Here is a 15,431-nt window from a genome sequence, read left to right as displayed (position 1 = left end):
TCGTTTATCGTCAAACAAAAACATTGAACGTGGTTATCTTTCATTGTTTACTGGCTGTAAAATATTTGGGATTTATTCTTTACATTGTTTTTTATTGTTAAAAAATCCCAAATCATAGTTGAAAAGGTGCTCAAAATATTTTCCTTCTGTTTCTGCAATAAAAACTGCAGGAATATCATTTTATACTACATTAATATTAGTAAGTACAACGGCATGTCAAGATACTTTCCTCTTTAGTTGTAGGCCTATTATTCACTGATTTGTTCTCTTCTACAGTTATCTATTTAATATAAAATCATCTTATATTATTCGTTTCTTATAAATTTAAATATAGAAATGTACACTTTTCACCTCTTATTACCTGAAATCCTCCCTGACAATAATCTCGGTTTTTTTAGGTTAGCCTATGTATTTTTTATTCTCATCTCACTCTACTCCTCAAAACTTTAATTTATACCTAAATTGAAACATAATTTAATTATTTCAAATTTAAAATACCTAATTAATTTGCTTTATTTGAGGTGTTTTATCTCTTGATTTTTAGTCTTTTAATCTCATTTTGGTGTGTCCCTCAAAAAAACTGTGATTTCCATTTAGGATCTTCTTTATCTCAAAATGACAATGTAGTCAATTACTTCAGGTGATTTGTGATGATGTTGAAAGTATAATACTTTTATTCAATATAGCCTACTTGAAATATATAAAAACTCCAAATCTACATATATTTGAATGCAGAAACAGTACCAGTATTATAACGTTGTGCTTCACTTGCTTAACATGTGTATACGTAGCAATTTGATCAATGATCATACTCAAATTTGCATTTTATGGAAAACATTGCATAGAACAGACACGTATGAAGTAGCCTAGATTGTTGAAATAACCTATAAATACACTCAAAATAACTTGACGTGTCTTGACTGTAGACTATTTTTATTAAATATGATTACCTACTTATAACTTCGATTTAATTTTTCACTTGGTCTTTGGTAAAAGCTAACTTAAATTTATTTTCAAATCGTTAATTGATAGCAAGAGAGTTTGACTTGCTGTGGATTGTGTTGATTGTATAGTTCTATGTAATTACGTATGTACTATTCTTTTTTTTAGTTAATCTTGTTCATCAAATACAAATACAATTTGAAAAACTAGAAAATAATACATAATTTTTCGTATTTTATTGTTACTTTTCTAGACTCTCCTACTGTCTTATTCATCAATTGAAAATTCAAATGTGACTCAAAATTGTTATCAATTTACAGATATGTAAAAAATTGAAACTCTAAGATGATTCTGGAAGATATAAAGGAAATACTTATAGTGACTGCCACAATAAGCACTATTCTCCAGTTTATGTCTGGGATGTAAGTATATTTATAATAATATTGGAAAACAGTATATTTATAATATTAGAACACAAGCACTATTTTTCAGTTCATGTCTGGGATGTAAGTATATTTAAAATAATATTATAACACAATGAAATCAAATTATTATCAAGTATCCTTCATTTTATTTCTAGCAGGTAACCCGTGCTCCGCTAGGTCTACTTTAAAACTAGACCTACTCAAATCTTGAAGGATTTGACGGTCCATTCTTGTTTAAAACAATCAGTTATATTTTATTTTTCCATGAACCAATAACAAAATTTTATAATTGACATTCAATATTTTGTTAATTAATTATATTTCTGGATTGTTAAAACACAATATGCCTGCTTTGTGGAAGTAGAGAAAGATAGAGCTATCTGCTTTGTGGAATGATAGACAAGGATAGCAACATTGTGTTTATCAAATAGGGTACTGCCATTATAACGTGGACCTCACTATAGTCATACTATGTATTCGACATACTATAAGTGAGGTCCACGTTATAATGGCAGCGGAGAAAGAAAGGAGAACAACGTTGCCGATCCTCTGTCTTGTCAATGCCTTCTATAGACGGTAACTGCTACAGGTTTATTGAATAGAATAGAATATTTTATTTGTGTTTGTTCCCATGAAACATACAAAGAGGTTGGTATACAATCAATACATTAATTACAGTGTCAATGTGAATTGTGAACTTGTAAAGCGGAAGTATATCACTGCCAATTCAAATTGAAAAATAACATGCTAAGCAATCCAGAAAGTTTTTTTTTCAGTTTAAATGTTTGTCTCTTGAGAATTTAAATCACTCTAAATCATTCACAAATTGTCTATATTTCAAATAACTAGAGAAGTACGAGAAAATTCTATCCAATTTGGTAGCAGAGTCAATACACAATAGATTACTGTAGTTTTCCTCATTGCCCTGACCCTCTACAGGTTTATTGATGTAATATCAACTGTTCATTCTCGTTCAAAATAATCAGTTATATTTTATCAAGCAAGGAATTGTATTTTTCAATAATTCTATAATGAATTTCATAATTAAGATGAAATATTTTGTTAATTAATTATTAATCCTACATTGTTGAAGGATGATCAAAGCGAGAAAGAGATAGCGCCATCCACTTTGTTGAATGATAGACAAGGATAGCAACATCAAATGTAATCAAACACTGCCATTATAACGTGCACCTCAATATTATGTACTATACTATTACTAATATGATATTCTATACTATGTATTTTCGGATGCAATAATCATAGGTATTTTATTTTTCAGGTTGGTTTGTCAAAAATTCATGAAAAAAGGTTCCACAGAGCAGGAGTCGGGATTTCCGTTTATCGCTGGATTTCTGTCGTTAGTATAAATAAATACTTTTTGTGTAGTTGAGAAGTTGATATTGTGGTAATTATTCAGATTGAATGAAAAAGACTAAGAAATTGCCAAAAACCACAGATTTATTGATACTTTGAAAGACCGGTTTCGGTTATTACACCACTGTCAATCTCTGATAAACTAAAACTAAATACAAGAGCAGCAGAATTTATACTAGTAGGCGAGTACTGCTATTGGTCAAGGGCATGAACGCCTGCCATTGGCCCAGCTAGACAGTCTCCTCCCACTCAACGGTGTGAAAAAATGGCGGCTTATTAGATAATTTAAATTCTACATTTTGTCATCATGGCGATTCTGTTGCTTAAGCTGCCATTTTGTCACACCGTTAAGTGGGAGGAGTCTAGCTGGGCCAATGGCAGGCGTTCATGCCCTTGACCAAGAGCAGTACTCGCCTACTAGTAAAAATTCTGCTGCTCTTGTATTTAGTTTTAGTTTATCAGAGATTGACAATGGTGTAACAACCGAAACCGGTCTAAGTATCAATAAATCTGTGGTTTTTGACAATTTCTTAGTCTTTTTCATTCAATATAAATAAATAGTTTTTTTTCAATTAATGAATATGTTGAACATGTAAATTACTAAGTGAGCCCTCTGGGATGAAGAATTCGCTCAAAATGCCGTTGATACTCTGTCAGCATTTGTATTGAAATATCGGTTTGGAATCTATTTGCAATATTCCATATGATTAGAACAAATATTGGCTCTTTCCACTCGTAATATTATTGATTCTATCTATAGCATACATAATTTATATATTTACACTTCATGGGAAAATGTATTTGGAAAACAAAAATGTCTCTACAAGCATAGAGAATAGATAGAAGAAGATATGCCATGGTATAGGGCGTTTATGTTGCAAATGTGAGTGTTAACTGAAGCCGATAGTCCTAGTAGTTGTTTTTGGTGAAGCTATGTGACGCTAGTAGTCTCTCATACTGTGCCCTTCTTACACTCTTACACTCCCAACAACACACTAATAATAGACAGTGTATAGGGAGTCTATGTTGCAAATGTGAGTGTTGACTGAAGCCAATAGTCCTAGTAGTTGTTTTTGGTGAAGCTATGTGACGCTGGTAGTCTCTCATACTGTGCCCTTCTTACACTCTTACACTCCCAACAACACACTAATAATAGACAGTGTATAGGGTGTCTATGTTGCAAATGTGAGTGTTAACTGAAGCCGATAGTCCTAGTAGTTGTTTTTGGTGAAGCTATGTGACGCTGGTAGTCTCTCATACTGTGCCCTTCTTACACTCTTACACTCCCAACAACACACTAATAATAGACAGTGTATAGGGTGTCTATGTTGCAAATGTGAGTGTTAACTGAAGCCGATAGTCCTAGTAGTTGTTTTTGGTAAAGCTATGTGACGCTGGTAGTCTCTCATACTGTGCCCTTCTTACACTCTTACACTCCCAACAACACACTAATAATAGACAGTGTATAGGGAGTCTATGTTGCAAATGTGAGTGTTAACTGAAGCCGATAGTCCTAGTAGTTGTTTTTGGTGAAGCTATGTGACACTGGTAGTCTCTCATACTGTGCCCTTCTTACACTCTTACACTCCCAACAACACACTAATAATAGACAGTGTATAGGGAGTCTATGTTGCAAATGTGAGTGTTAACTGAAGCCAATAGTCCTAGTAGTTGTTTTTGGTGAAGCTATGTGACGCTGTTAGTCTCTCATACTGTGCCCTTCTTACACTCTTACACTCCCAACAACACACTAATAATAGACAGTGTATACGGTGTCTATGTTGCAAATGTGACTGTTAACTGAAGCCGGTAATCCTAGTAGTTGTTTTTGGTGAAGCTATGCGTCGCTGGTAGTCTCTCATACTGTGCCCTTCTTACACTCTTACACTCCCAACAACACACTAATAATAGACAGTGTATAGGGTGTCTATGTTGCAAATGTGACTGTTAACTGAAGCCGATAGTCCTAGTAGTTGTTTTTGGTGAAGCTATGTGACGCTGGTAGTCTCTCATACTGTGCCCTTCTTACACTCTTACACTCCCAACAACACACTAATAATAGACAGTGTATAGGGTGTCTATGTTGCAAATGTTAGTGTTAACTGAAGCCGATAGTCCTAGTAGTTGTTTTTGGTGAAGCTATGTGACGCTGGTAGTCTCTCATACTGTGCCCTTCTTACACTCTTACACTCCCAACAACACACTAATAATAGACAGTGTATAGGGTGTCTATGTTGCAAATGTGAGTGTTAACTGAAGCCGATAGTCCTAGTAGTTGTTTTTGGTGAAGCTATGTGACGCTGGTAGTCTCTCATACTGTGCCCTTCTTACACTCTTACACTCCCAACAACACACTAATAATAGACAGTGTATAGGGTGTCTATGTTGCAAATGTGAGTGTTAACTGAAGCCGATAGTCCTAGTAGTTGTTTTTGGTGAAGCTATGTGACGCTGGTAGTCTCTCATACTGTGCCCTTCTTACACTCCAAACAACACACTAATAATAGACAGTGTATAGGGTGTCTATGTTGCAAATGTGAGTGTTAACTGAAGCCGATAGTCCTAGTAGTTGTTTTTGGTGAAGCTATGTGACGCTGGTAGTCTCTCATACTGTGCCCTTCTTACACTCTTACACTCCCAACAACACACTAATAATAGACAGTGTATAGGGTGTCTATGTTGCAAATGTGAGTGTTAACTGAAGCCGATAGTCCTAGTAGTTGTTTTTGGTGAAGCTATGTGACGCTGGTAGTCTCTCATACTGTGCCCTTCTTACATTCTTACACTCCCAACAACACACTAATAATAGACAGTGTATAGGGTGTCTATGTTGCAAATGTGAGTGTTAACCGAAGCCGATAGTCCTAGTAGTTGTTTTTGGTGAAGCTATGTGACGCTGGTAGTCTCTCATACTGTGCCCTTCTTACACTCTTACACTCCCAACAACACACTAATAATAGACAGTGTATAGGGTGTCTATGTTGCAAATGTGAGTGTTAACTGAAGCCGATAGTCCTAGTAGTTGTTTTTGGTGAAGCTATGTGACGCTGGTAGTCTCTCATACTGTGCCCTTCTTACACTCTTACACTCCCAACAACACACTAATAATAGACAGTAGTCGACAGTAATCGGATTGAGTTTGAAATTTGGAACATTAACTACCTATACCATGGGATATCTTCTTTTTTTCTCAATCTCTCAATCTGAATAGAGAAAAATATATATCGTTAGTACTTTATTATTAGTATAATAATAATAATAATATCTTGTGACCTGGCTGGATCAGATCTGGTGTCAGAGTTTTCAGGCCGCAACTGATCAATTTCAGGGCCTCTTACATGACCTACCGACTGCTTTTTAGGCAGCCGAGACCGACGGTTTAACGTGTCCATCCGAAACACGGATGTACAAGTTACACTCTGACAAACCTTACGTGATGTATTGGTCAGTTAATTTCCCAAATAATAGTTGTGAAGTATATGTTGTTTTTTTTTGTGGTGGAAATTGAATTCATTGTTCAGTCTTATCTTAAATTTTGTTTTCAGATGCTCCCTATGGTTTCGTTACGGTTTAATGATTGAGGATCAAGCCACGGTGTTGGTTAATTTTATTGGAACAATTCTTATGTTCGCATGCGTTGTAACATATTACCTTTTCACGCCAAGAAAAGTAAGTTAGATAATTAGTGTATGATAATTATTTATAGTGAGGTCCACATTATAATGGCAGTGTATGATAGACAATACTGTTGCTGTCCTTTTCTATCATACAACAAAACAGATAGCACTATCTCTCTCGCTTTGCAATGTTGTCTATTTGCCAGAATATTTTATATTTACTTTTGACAGTGACTGTACAAAACTGAACAAACCATATTCTCAGCCGCAATTTTTTTCTTCATTCTATCAAAATACTTGAGTACACAAGTCGTATGAATTGATTTAAAATGTATTTTTTAAACAAATGTATTATTTATTACCTTATGAGAAACACAAATTAAAATTTACGAAATGACATTTTAAAAGTTGATAACTAACCATCCTAGACTCAATCCATGCTTAAGTTAGCCTACCCGTATAGGTTAGACCTACTCGTACCGGTATAAATAATATTGAAATGTTATTTCAGAATTAATCCATTAAAATTACTTATTTTTGAATAGGATTTCTATTTTTCTATCATTTTTAAAGGAAATTGGAATACAATACCTACCAATAATTCAATTTCTATTGTTTTGAAATTCATATTCTTTCAGCACAGCTTTTTAAATTAGCCGCCATTTCAGGTTAATATAAAAATAAAAATCTGATCTCAGTCATGAAAGCAAATTTTTGAATCAAATTATGAAAAAATATATTTTCTTGATGAATTTGACATTAAATTGATTATTTTATCAAGGAAATGATAATTATTATTAGATTAAATTTAATGGGATGAATTGAGTAACAGCTGTGTACAGTCAGTGGCAAAATGGAGGGACTTGGCAACGTTCTTCTCCTATCTTTCTTCACTGCCATTATAACGTGGACCTCACTATAAAATATCCAACGAAATCTATTTATAAATATAACTTCTACTGCAAATATTCACCGATTAACTAAATAGTGGAAGGATATTTGTAGTCCTTCGTCGCCCCACTATGTTCCAACACATTTGAATTATACAGAGTGTTCTGAAAAAGGTGCCCATAAGCCAGGGGATTCCTCACATCAAAAGAAGAAAAAAGTTCTGACTAACATAGGTCCGAAAATGCTTAGTTACCAAGTTATACAGGGTGAAAGATTTCGTCTGAATTTCAGTTCCCCTGCCCTACGGGTATTTGTTGGCTGTTAATTAAGATGTTAAATTCAGCGTACTTTGTGTAAAATGAACTAAGAAATTGAATAAAACCGTTTCCAGACCGTTTGATAATAGTTATTTGTATATCTAGAGTGAAAAGTGTTGTTTTTTCTCCCTGAGGGAAAAGTTTGAAGCCCAAGGCAAAGCCGAGGGCAACAATTTTCCTGAGGGAGAAAAAACATTTTTCACTCGTGATATACACAACATTTTTCCTCCACCTACATTTTTATAAAAACTGCTAATAAAATAATTTTTAAAAACGTATGTGACCAAACAATGTGTTACAACATAATCTAAAAAGTAAACAGAAACAGCTGGCTTGTAATCACAGTTCTCCTCCGACAGCACTATCTGTCGGCTAAAGTTGTAACAACAATGACAGCCAAAACTACAGCTATGATGGAGTTCCCGTTTCAAATTTGATTAGTTAATAGGTAATATTCGTTGGCTGATATTTTGAATAACATGGAATAAAAGAAAAAAAATATATAGAGGTATAGTGATATGAAGTTTGTAATAATAATTTCAGCATACAAACATAAATTTTATATATCGATCAAATGTCTGGTTGAGGTATTGAATTTAGTTGGTTTAATGACTACTCTATATGCTTCCTCATCTGAGCTTAGACCTTCTGACCTATTCCAAATGTACGTTTTTAAAATAGAGATGCTTCCCATGTTATTTAAATGGAGTCACTTTTACTCCCTAGGGAGTTTTTCTGTTTTTTAGTACCGAGAGCGAAAAAGTGACACTTAAGTATCATGTTTCAGGGAGTAAAGTAAGTACTTTTGACAGTAGGTGGAGGAAAAGTAATTTTTAAGATATGTGACGAAATACGCAAAACTTGGTCCCGAAAAACAAGTTCCTTTAAGATTACGTTTGTGATATTTTTTGATCACTTTATTTTTTCAGAAAGTCGTGATGAGACAAATGTTCATAGTGCTAATAGTAATTGTTGTCACACATTTATATGCAAGATATGAAGAAAATACAAAGTTGGCAATAAAAAGATTCGGGCTCATTACTTGTTGTACGTCCCTCGTATTTTTCGCTGCTCCGCTTTCAAATTTGGTGAGTAAATTACAATTCAGATTTGAAGTAGACCTAATTCATGTACTGTTTTAGAATCTGGAAATAAATTTAATAAATTTTTGAAGTAATTTTGATTAGTTATCAAAATTGATTTGTTGTTTGTTTCCTAATGTATTGATTTTTCTGAGGATGATGCCCTAATGAGCCCGAGGCTTGTGTGTGGTAAAAGAGAGGCATGCATCAAAATTGATAAGCAAAAACAGCTGAATTTTGAAGTAATTTTTCAAATTTCATGACGTCATTCATTTGATTCAGTTTCCCAATGTGTATTGATTGAGTTTTTGATGATGATGATGCCCTCATGAACCCTAGACTTGTACGTGAGCTATGGGAGGGATTAGATTCAGTTATTTATGCATATTAAAATATATGCTGGGTCATACACTAGCCTCATTCACAATAGATTCCAGTATAGCTTACTATTCAATTAATTTTAAGTATGAACTCAAATTTATTTATTCATAAAAAACATTATATTTACAAAATAATAGTGTAACAATAATATTATAATGAATATATTCCCTGCGTGGATGATTTGTCCATGTGCAGAGAGGAGTCGACATAAATCTGACAGTTTAAATACTCTGGTTTGGATGAAGGAAATTATGATACTTAGGCTGTGCAAAGGCTGAAAATAAACTTTCTACTTGTGATATTTTTCAAAGTTTTTTGATTTGTATATCATCTAGCTATCAAAATGAAAAAGTTTTCTCAGGAAAACATTTTTTCCGATCATTACTTTTTGAGATATGAGCGCCTAAAGTTTAAATTTTTGGGACAGAACATTTCAAATTCGGCAAGAGATAAATCCATGAGATCTAGAGGATGAATTCTTCATGGTATTGTTGATCTAGTAGAACAAAAATTTTCTGAAAATATAGATTATTGAAAAAGTTATTAAATTTACTAAAAATAACTCAACTGAAAGTTTTTTTCAGTAAATTGAATAGCTTTCTCAAAAATCTATATTTTCAGAAAATTCTTGTTTTACTAGATCATGAAGAATTCATCCTTCAAATCCATTGATTCATCTCTTACCGAATTTGAAATGTTCTGCCCAAAAAATTTAAACTTCGGGCTCTCATATCTCAAAAAGTAATGATCATAAAAATAAAACATAAGAATATGTTTTCCTGAGAAAACCTTTTTTTATTTTGATAACTTGATAATATAAAAATCAAAAAACTTTGAAAAATATCACCAGTAGAAAGTTTATTTTTTAGCCTTTGCACAGCTTTAAACTGATTGATTGAACGATATGAAGTTGAAATGCCATATGAGATAATATTGTGTTGTATCTATATAAATTGGCCAAGTTTCAACACATTAATATCCATTCTTGGGGTAAGATACCCAAAATATCATTCCTGGTAACTCTATCAAAAGTTTTTATTTCATTTCATTGATATGTATTATATTTCCCAACAAAAAAGTAGAGAAGTAGAGAGGGATGTTTTGATGCAAATGAAGATGTTTTTAATAATTTATAACCTGTTTTATAATGAAATAATTATTTTCCAGTACCATGTGATAAGGATGAAGAATACTGAAACCCTACCTTTCCCTCTCATTCTAATGACTTGGGTGGTATCTCTACAATGGTATACCTATGGAGTCATCATCAAAAATACTTTTATGCAGGTAAATATCAACAAGAATAATCAATTCATTTTTAAAATTATGTTATACTAGCAGGTAACCCAAGGGTCTTTTTTAAAAATTGACAAACTGAAATCTTGAAGAATTGGAAATATGCCTATAACCATCCTCGGTTAATTGAGAATCTATATGCAAAATGTCAAGTTAATCAGTGTTGAGTAGTTGAGACGTGATGATGCGTCATTCGTGAATTTCCTATCCCCTACCTGTATAAGCCAGTTCTTTCCTTTATTATAGTACTAGCAGGTAACCCGTGCTTCGCAAGGGTCTTTCTTAAAACTTGACGTAATGAAATCTAGAAGAATTTAAAATAGGCCTATGTACAGTGAGTCAGTCATTCTATCAGGGCTCGAATAATTTTGGAATTTTAATTAAATAGAAATGGAAGAATATAATCTCTTTATGTAAATAACAACGCCTTCATTGAAAGACATATTAACTGCATGCGTTTTCATATTGCCGATACAGCATTGATGAAACTGTAGACGTTTATTTAGCATTTGTCTCAAAAATTGTTCTAGCTGAAAAATTAATAATCCATGCCACGTGTAGGCCTAAACATTGCATCAGGAAAACGAAGTTTCAAAACTATGTTTTTCAGGTAGAAAGAAATATAGAAACAAATGTTCCTTTTTTAATTTCGACCATATGATTTGGTGATTTTTTAATGAAATCGAATGTACCATTAATGAAATTTAAACATTAATTCTGAAAAATCTAGAAGGAAAGTTTAAATCTGGGCTTCCAGGTGCACGAGATTGATATTTTTAGAATCTATGTGCAAAATTTGGAGATCTAAATCATTCCCGTTTTTCCGGTATGCAATCCACAAGTTGACATGTTTTGATGCGAACACACGAACACACGAACAAACACAACCCTACTCTCTCTTATTATATAGTATAGATTTATTACCTCTTAGGAAATGACATCTGATGACTGTCTTTTTCCTCTCACTTTGAAGACCATGGCTTGTTCTATTCAATGGGTAATGTGTGGAGTTATTAAAACATGTTTATGCAGGTAAATATCAACAATAATAACTAATGTTTTTTTTTAATTATGATATATTTATTTAAATTCAGGTAGGTGATATTTTATGGCTGTTTATTCCTCACATTTAAATGTCCTTAGCTCGTTAGCTGTTTCTTCAATATTGTAAGTTATATCATACAGAAAAAATAGTATAAGAAGATATGCCATAGTGTAGGACCGTTATCTTACAAATTTGTGTGTTAACTGACGCCGATAGTCCTAGTAGCTGTTTTTGGTGAAACTATGTGACGCTGGTAGTCTCTCATACTGTGCCCTTCTTACACTCTCACACTCCCAACAACACACTAATAATAGACAGTGTATAGGGTGTCTATGTTGCAAATGTGAGTGTTAACTGAAGCCGATAGTCCTAGTAGTTGTTTTTGGTGAAGCTATGTGACGCTGGTAGTCTCTCAAACTGTGCCCTTCTCACACTCTTACACTCCCAACAACACACTAATAATAGACAGTGTATAGGGTGTCTATGTTGCAAATATGAGTGTTAACTGAAGCCGATAGTCCTAGTAGTTGTTTTTGGTGAAGCTATGTGACGCTGGTAGTCTCTCATACTGCCCTTCTTACACTCTTACACTCCCAACAACACACTAATAATAGACAGTGTATAGGGTGTCTATGTTGCAAATGTGAGTGTTAACTGAAGCCGATAGTCCTAGTAGTTGTTTTTGGTGAAGCTATGTGACGCTGGTAGTCTCTCATACTGTGCCCTTCTTACACTCTTACACTCCCAACAACACACTAATAATAGACAGTGTTAGAGGGTGTCTATGTTGCAAATGTGAGTGTTAACTGAAGCCGATAGTCCTAGTAGTTGTTTTTGGTGAAGCTATGTGACGCTGGTAGTCTCTCATACTGTGCCCTTCTCACACTCTTACACTCCCAACAACACACTAATAATAGACAGTGTATAGGGTGTCTATGTTGCAAATATGAGTGTTAACTGAAGCCGATAGTCCTAGTAGTTGTTTTTGGTGAAGCTATGTGACGCTGGTAGTCTCTCATACTGCCCTTCTTACACTCTTACACTCCCAACAACACACTAATAATAGACAGTGTATAGGGTGTCTATGTTGCAAATGTGAGTGCTAACTGAAGCTGTTAGTCCTAGTAGTTGTTTTTGGTGAAGCTATGTGACGCTGGTAGTCTCTCATACTGTGCCCTTCTTAAGCCTAGTTTATACAATGCCAATTGGCGAGACAATTGACATAAGGCAACTGACTGGCATGAAATTGATGTCTCTGTATAAACATTCCAGGCTAATTGTCTTGCCAATTGGCCCGGAATTCAATTGTCTCCGTGATTAGACTGAGGACAGTCAATTGGGCCCAGCGAGCCCCCCACCACTCGGCATCTCAGTTGTCGCGACAATTGGCGCCGTGTGAACGGTGTTGGCCAGTAGCGCTGTCTTGGTTTTGCCAGTTCAGTCACAACAGATGACGAGAGCTCGGCCATATTTAGCTGCCAACTGCCGTTCCAATAGTTGGTCGCGTATAAACATCTTTCCGTTCAACTGGCCTGGCCTCCGAGAATCCGCAACCACGTGATGACAATTGTCCAAAGACAACTGTCTCGCCAATTGGCGATGTGTAAACTAGGCTTTACACTCCCAACAACACAGTAATCATAAGTTATGTGATTGGATGACACGACTGAGTTTTTAAAAATTGAAACTTTATTAACACTACAACTACAGAAAATACCGAATTCAAGAATTTCGGGAGCCGAGTGCTCTCGTCAAGAGTTTGAGTAGAACTAACTGAAAATAATTAATTGAGACATAAAGAAGACATTGCATAGTCAGCTATATTCTATAATAATAGGGTTGTAATACTACTACTATAAATATTTAACTATAGACAGTTGACTGTAATCGGCTTGAGTTGACAAAATATCGGTTTGTTTGAAATTTGGAACATAAACGACCTATACCATGGGATATCTTCTTATGCTAACATTTCTCTATGATAGTATTCTCATTGTTTATTTTCACTGATATGTGGGAATCCAACTTTATTCGTTGGGACACAAATAGCAAATTTTAATCCGTTAAAACACAAATAGAAATTGTCAAATACTTTTCATCATTAAATATTCAAAACCAATGTATTTCAGTCCAGTGCAGTAGCATATACTTATTTATTTTTTGTAAAGTTTATTTTGCTTTTTTGGCGAATAAAAATTATTCAATTCAATATGTATTGGTTGATTTTGTCTGTTACAGTATCCAAACATGATCGGCTTTGTTCTGGCGTCCTTTCAACTTCTATTATTTGCAATTTATCCATCTTACCAATCACCCAATGTCTATCTGAAGGACCAGTCAGCTAGATTGATCATCCAATAACAGTACAAGAGTGAGAGAAACATGTTTCTAGGTGGTTGAAACATGTTTACAGGTGATTAAAACATTTTATTAGTGAGAAAAACATGTTTCTAGGTGGTTGAAACATGTTTACAGGTGATTAAAACATTTTATTAGTGAGAAAAACATGTTTCTAGGTGGTTGAAACATGTTTGCAGGTGATTAAAACATGTGATTAGTGAGAGAAGCTTGTTTCTAGGTGGTTGAAACATGTTTGCAGGTGATAAAAACATGTGATTAGTGAGAGAAACATGTTTCTAGGTGGTTGAAACATGTTTACAGGTGATTAAAACATGTGATTTGGTGATATAAACCTTTTTAGGTGACCGTAAACAAGTTTTTAAGTTGTTGGAAACGCGTTTTTAGAATATTTCAACTTGTTTCAGATGATTAATACATGTGATTACTGAGAGAAACATGTTTCTAGGTGGTTGAAACTTGTTTGCAGGTGATTAAAACATGTGATTTGGTGATATAAACCTTTTTAGGTGACTGAAAACATGTTTTTTTAGTTGTTGAAACGCGTTTTTAGAATATTTTAACTTGTTTCAGATGATTAATACATGTGATTAGTGAGAGAAACATGTTTCTAGGTGGTTGAAACATGTTTGCAGGTGATTAAAACATGTGATTTGGTGATATAAACCTTTTTTAGGTGACTGAAAACAAGTTTTTGAGTTGTTGAAACGCGTTTTTAGAATATTTTAACTTGTTTCAGATGATTAATACATGTGATTAGTGAGAGAAACATGTTTCTAGGTGGTTGAAACTTGTTTGCAGGTGATTAAAACATGTGATTTGGTGATATAAACCTTTTTAGGTGACTGAAAACATGTTTTTGAGTTGTTGAAACGCGTTTTTAGACTATTTTAACTTGTTTCAGATGATTAACACATGTGATTAGTTAGAGAAACATGTTTCTAGGTGGTTGAAACATGTTTGCAGGTGATTAAAACATGTGATTTGGTGATATAAATCTTTCTAAGTGACTGTAAACAAGTTTTTGAGCTGCTGAAACGCGTTTTTAGACTATTTTAACTTGTTTCAGATGTTTTAACATGCCCTTATGCCATGTAATCATCTCTCAGGTGATTTAAAACATGTTTCAGGTGACTGAAACGTTTTTATGTAATAACTAGCAGGTAACCCGTGCTCCGCAAGGGTATGATTGAAAACTTGACAAACTGGACCTACTGAGATCTTGGAGAATTGAAAATAGGCCTATAACCATCCTCGGTAAATTAAGAATTTATATGCAGTATTTCAAGTTAATCAGTTGAGTAGTTGAGACGTGATGATGGGTCATCCGTGAATTTCCTATCCCCTACATGTATAAGCCCATCCTTTTCTTTATTTTAATTATTTTAACAGGTTTTCAGTTGATAAACCATTTTAAACTTGTCATAATGTTTTGAGATTTTTGCTGATTGTGTGTTTCAAACATAATGCTTAAACTTTCCTCAAGGAATTTTCAAAGTGTTAAATTTTTTTCAAATTTGATGGCATGAAAATGCTCTGAGATTACTAAAATATGTTTTTTAAGCTGCGTTTACACCAAAGTTATTAACAAAATGTTTATTTATTCTTTATAATTTATTTATTCCATTGTCATTACAGATCATAATTATAATAAATATAATATGATTGGGAGAAGACAACAGGCATAGCCCAAAACTGTC

At 33.9% G+C, this 15,431-nt stretch overlaps 1 protein-coding gene across 3 annotated transcripts; it reads left to right on the top strand.

The window, feature by feature from the left end:
• Positions 1 to 6: 6 nt before the first annotated feature.
• LOC111063188 (sugar transporter SWEET1-like) lies at positions 7 to 14,121 on the top strand. 3 transcript variants are annotated; one of them, XM_039440629.1, is made up of 8 exons: positions 7 to 199; positions 1,263 to 1,364; positions 2,650 to 2,727; positions 6,290 to 6,413; positions 8,499 to 8,657; positions 10,200 to 10,319; positions 13,612 to 13,765; positions 13,952 to 14,121. In XM_039440629.1, exons 2-7 carry the CDS (start codon positions 1,288 to 1,290, stop codon positions 13,732 to 13,734), a joined length of 681 nt encoding a protein of 226 aa, XP_039296563.1. In that variant the 5' UTR covers positions 7 to 199; positions 1,263 to 1,287; the 3' UTR covers positions 13,735 to 13,765; positions 13,952 to 14,121. The 3 variants fall into 3 exon arrangements, with proteins under 3 accessions (XP_039296563.1, XP_039296562.1, XP_039296561.1); XM_039440628.1 differs by lacking the exon at positions 13,952 to 14,121 and having other exon boundaries at positions 39 to 211; positions 13,612 to 13,786; XM_039440627.1 differs by lacking the exons at positions 7 to 199; positions 13,952 to 14,121 and adding an exon at positions 890 to 1,087 and having other exon boundaries at positions 13,612 to 13,786.
• Positions 14,122 to 15,431: the final 1,310 nt, after the last annotated feature.

This window comes from Nilaparvata lugens, chromosome 14 (genome assembly GCF_014356525.2).
Source record: "Nilaparvata lugens isolate BPH chromosome 14, ASM1435652v1, whole genome shotgun sequence".
Lineage (NCBI taxonomy): Eukaryota > Metazoa > Arthropoda > Insecta > Hemiptera > Delphacidae > Nilaparvata > Nilaparvata lugens.
The sequence above is the reverse complement of the archived record's forward strand: the minus strand, read 5'-3'. Positions and strand labels throughout refer to the sequence as shown.

Coding starts and splice junctions, on each gene's coding strand:
- LOC111063188 (XM_039440629.1), top strand. CDS start 1,288: ATGATTCTGGAAGATATAAAGGAAATACTTATAGTGACTGCCACAATA. Junction 6,414..8,498: donor ACCTTTTCACGCCAAGAAAA/GTAAGTTAGATA, acceptor TTATTTTTTCAG/AAAGTCGTGATGAGACAAAT. Junction 8,658..10,199: donor CTGCTCCGCTTTCAAATTTG/GTGAGTAAATTA, acceptor ATTATTTTCCAG/TACCATGTGATAAGGATGAA.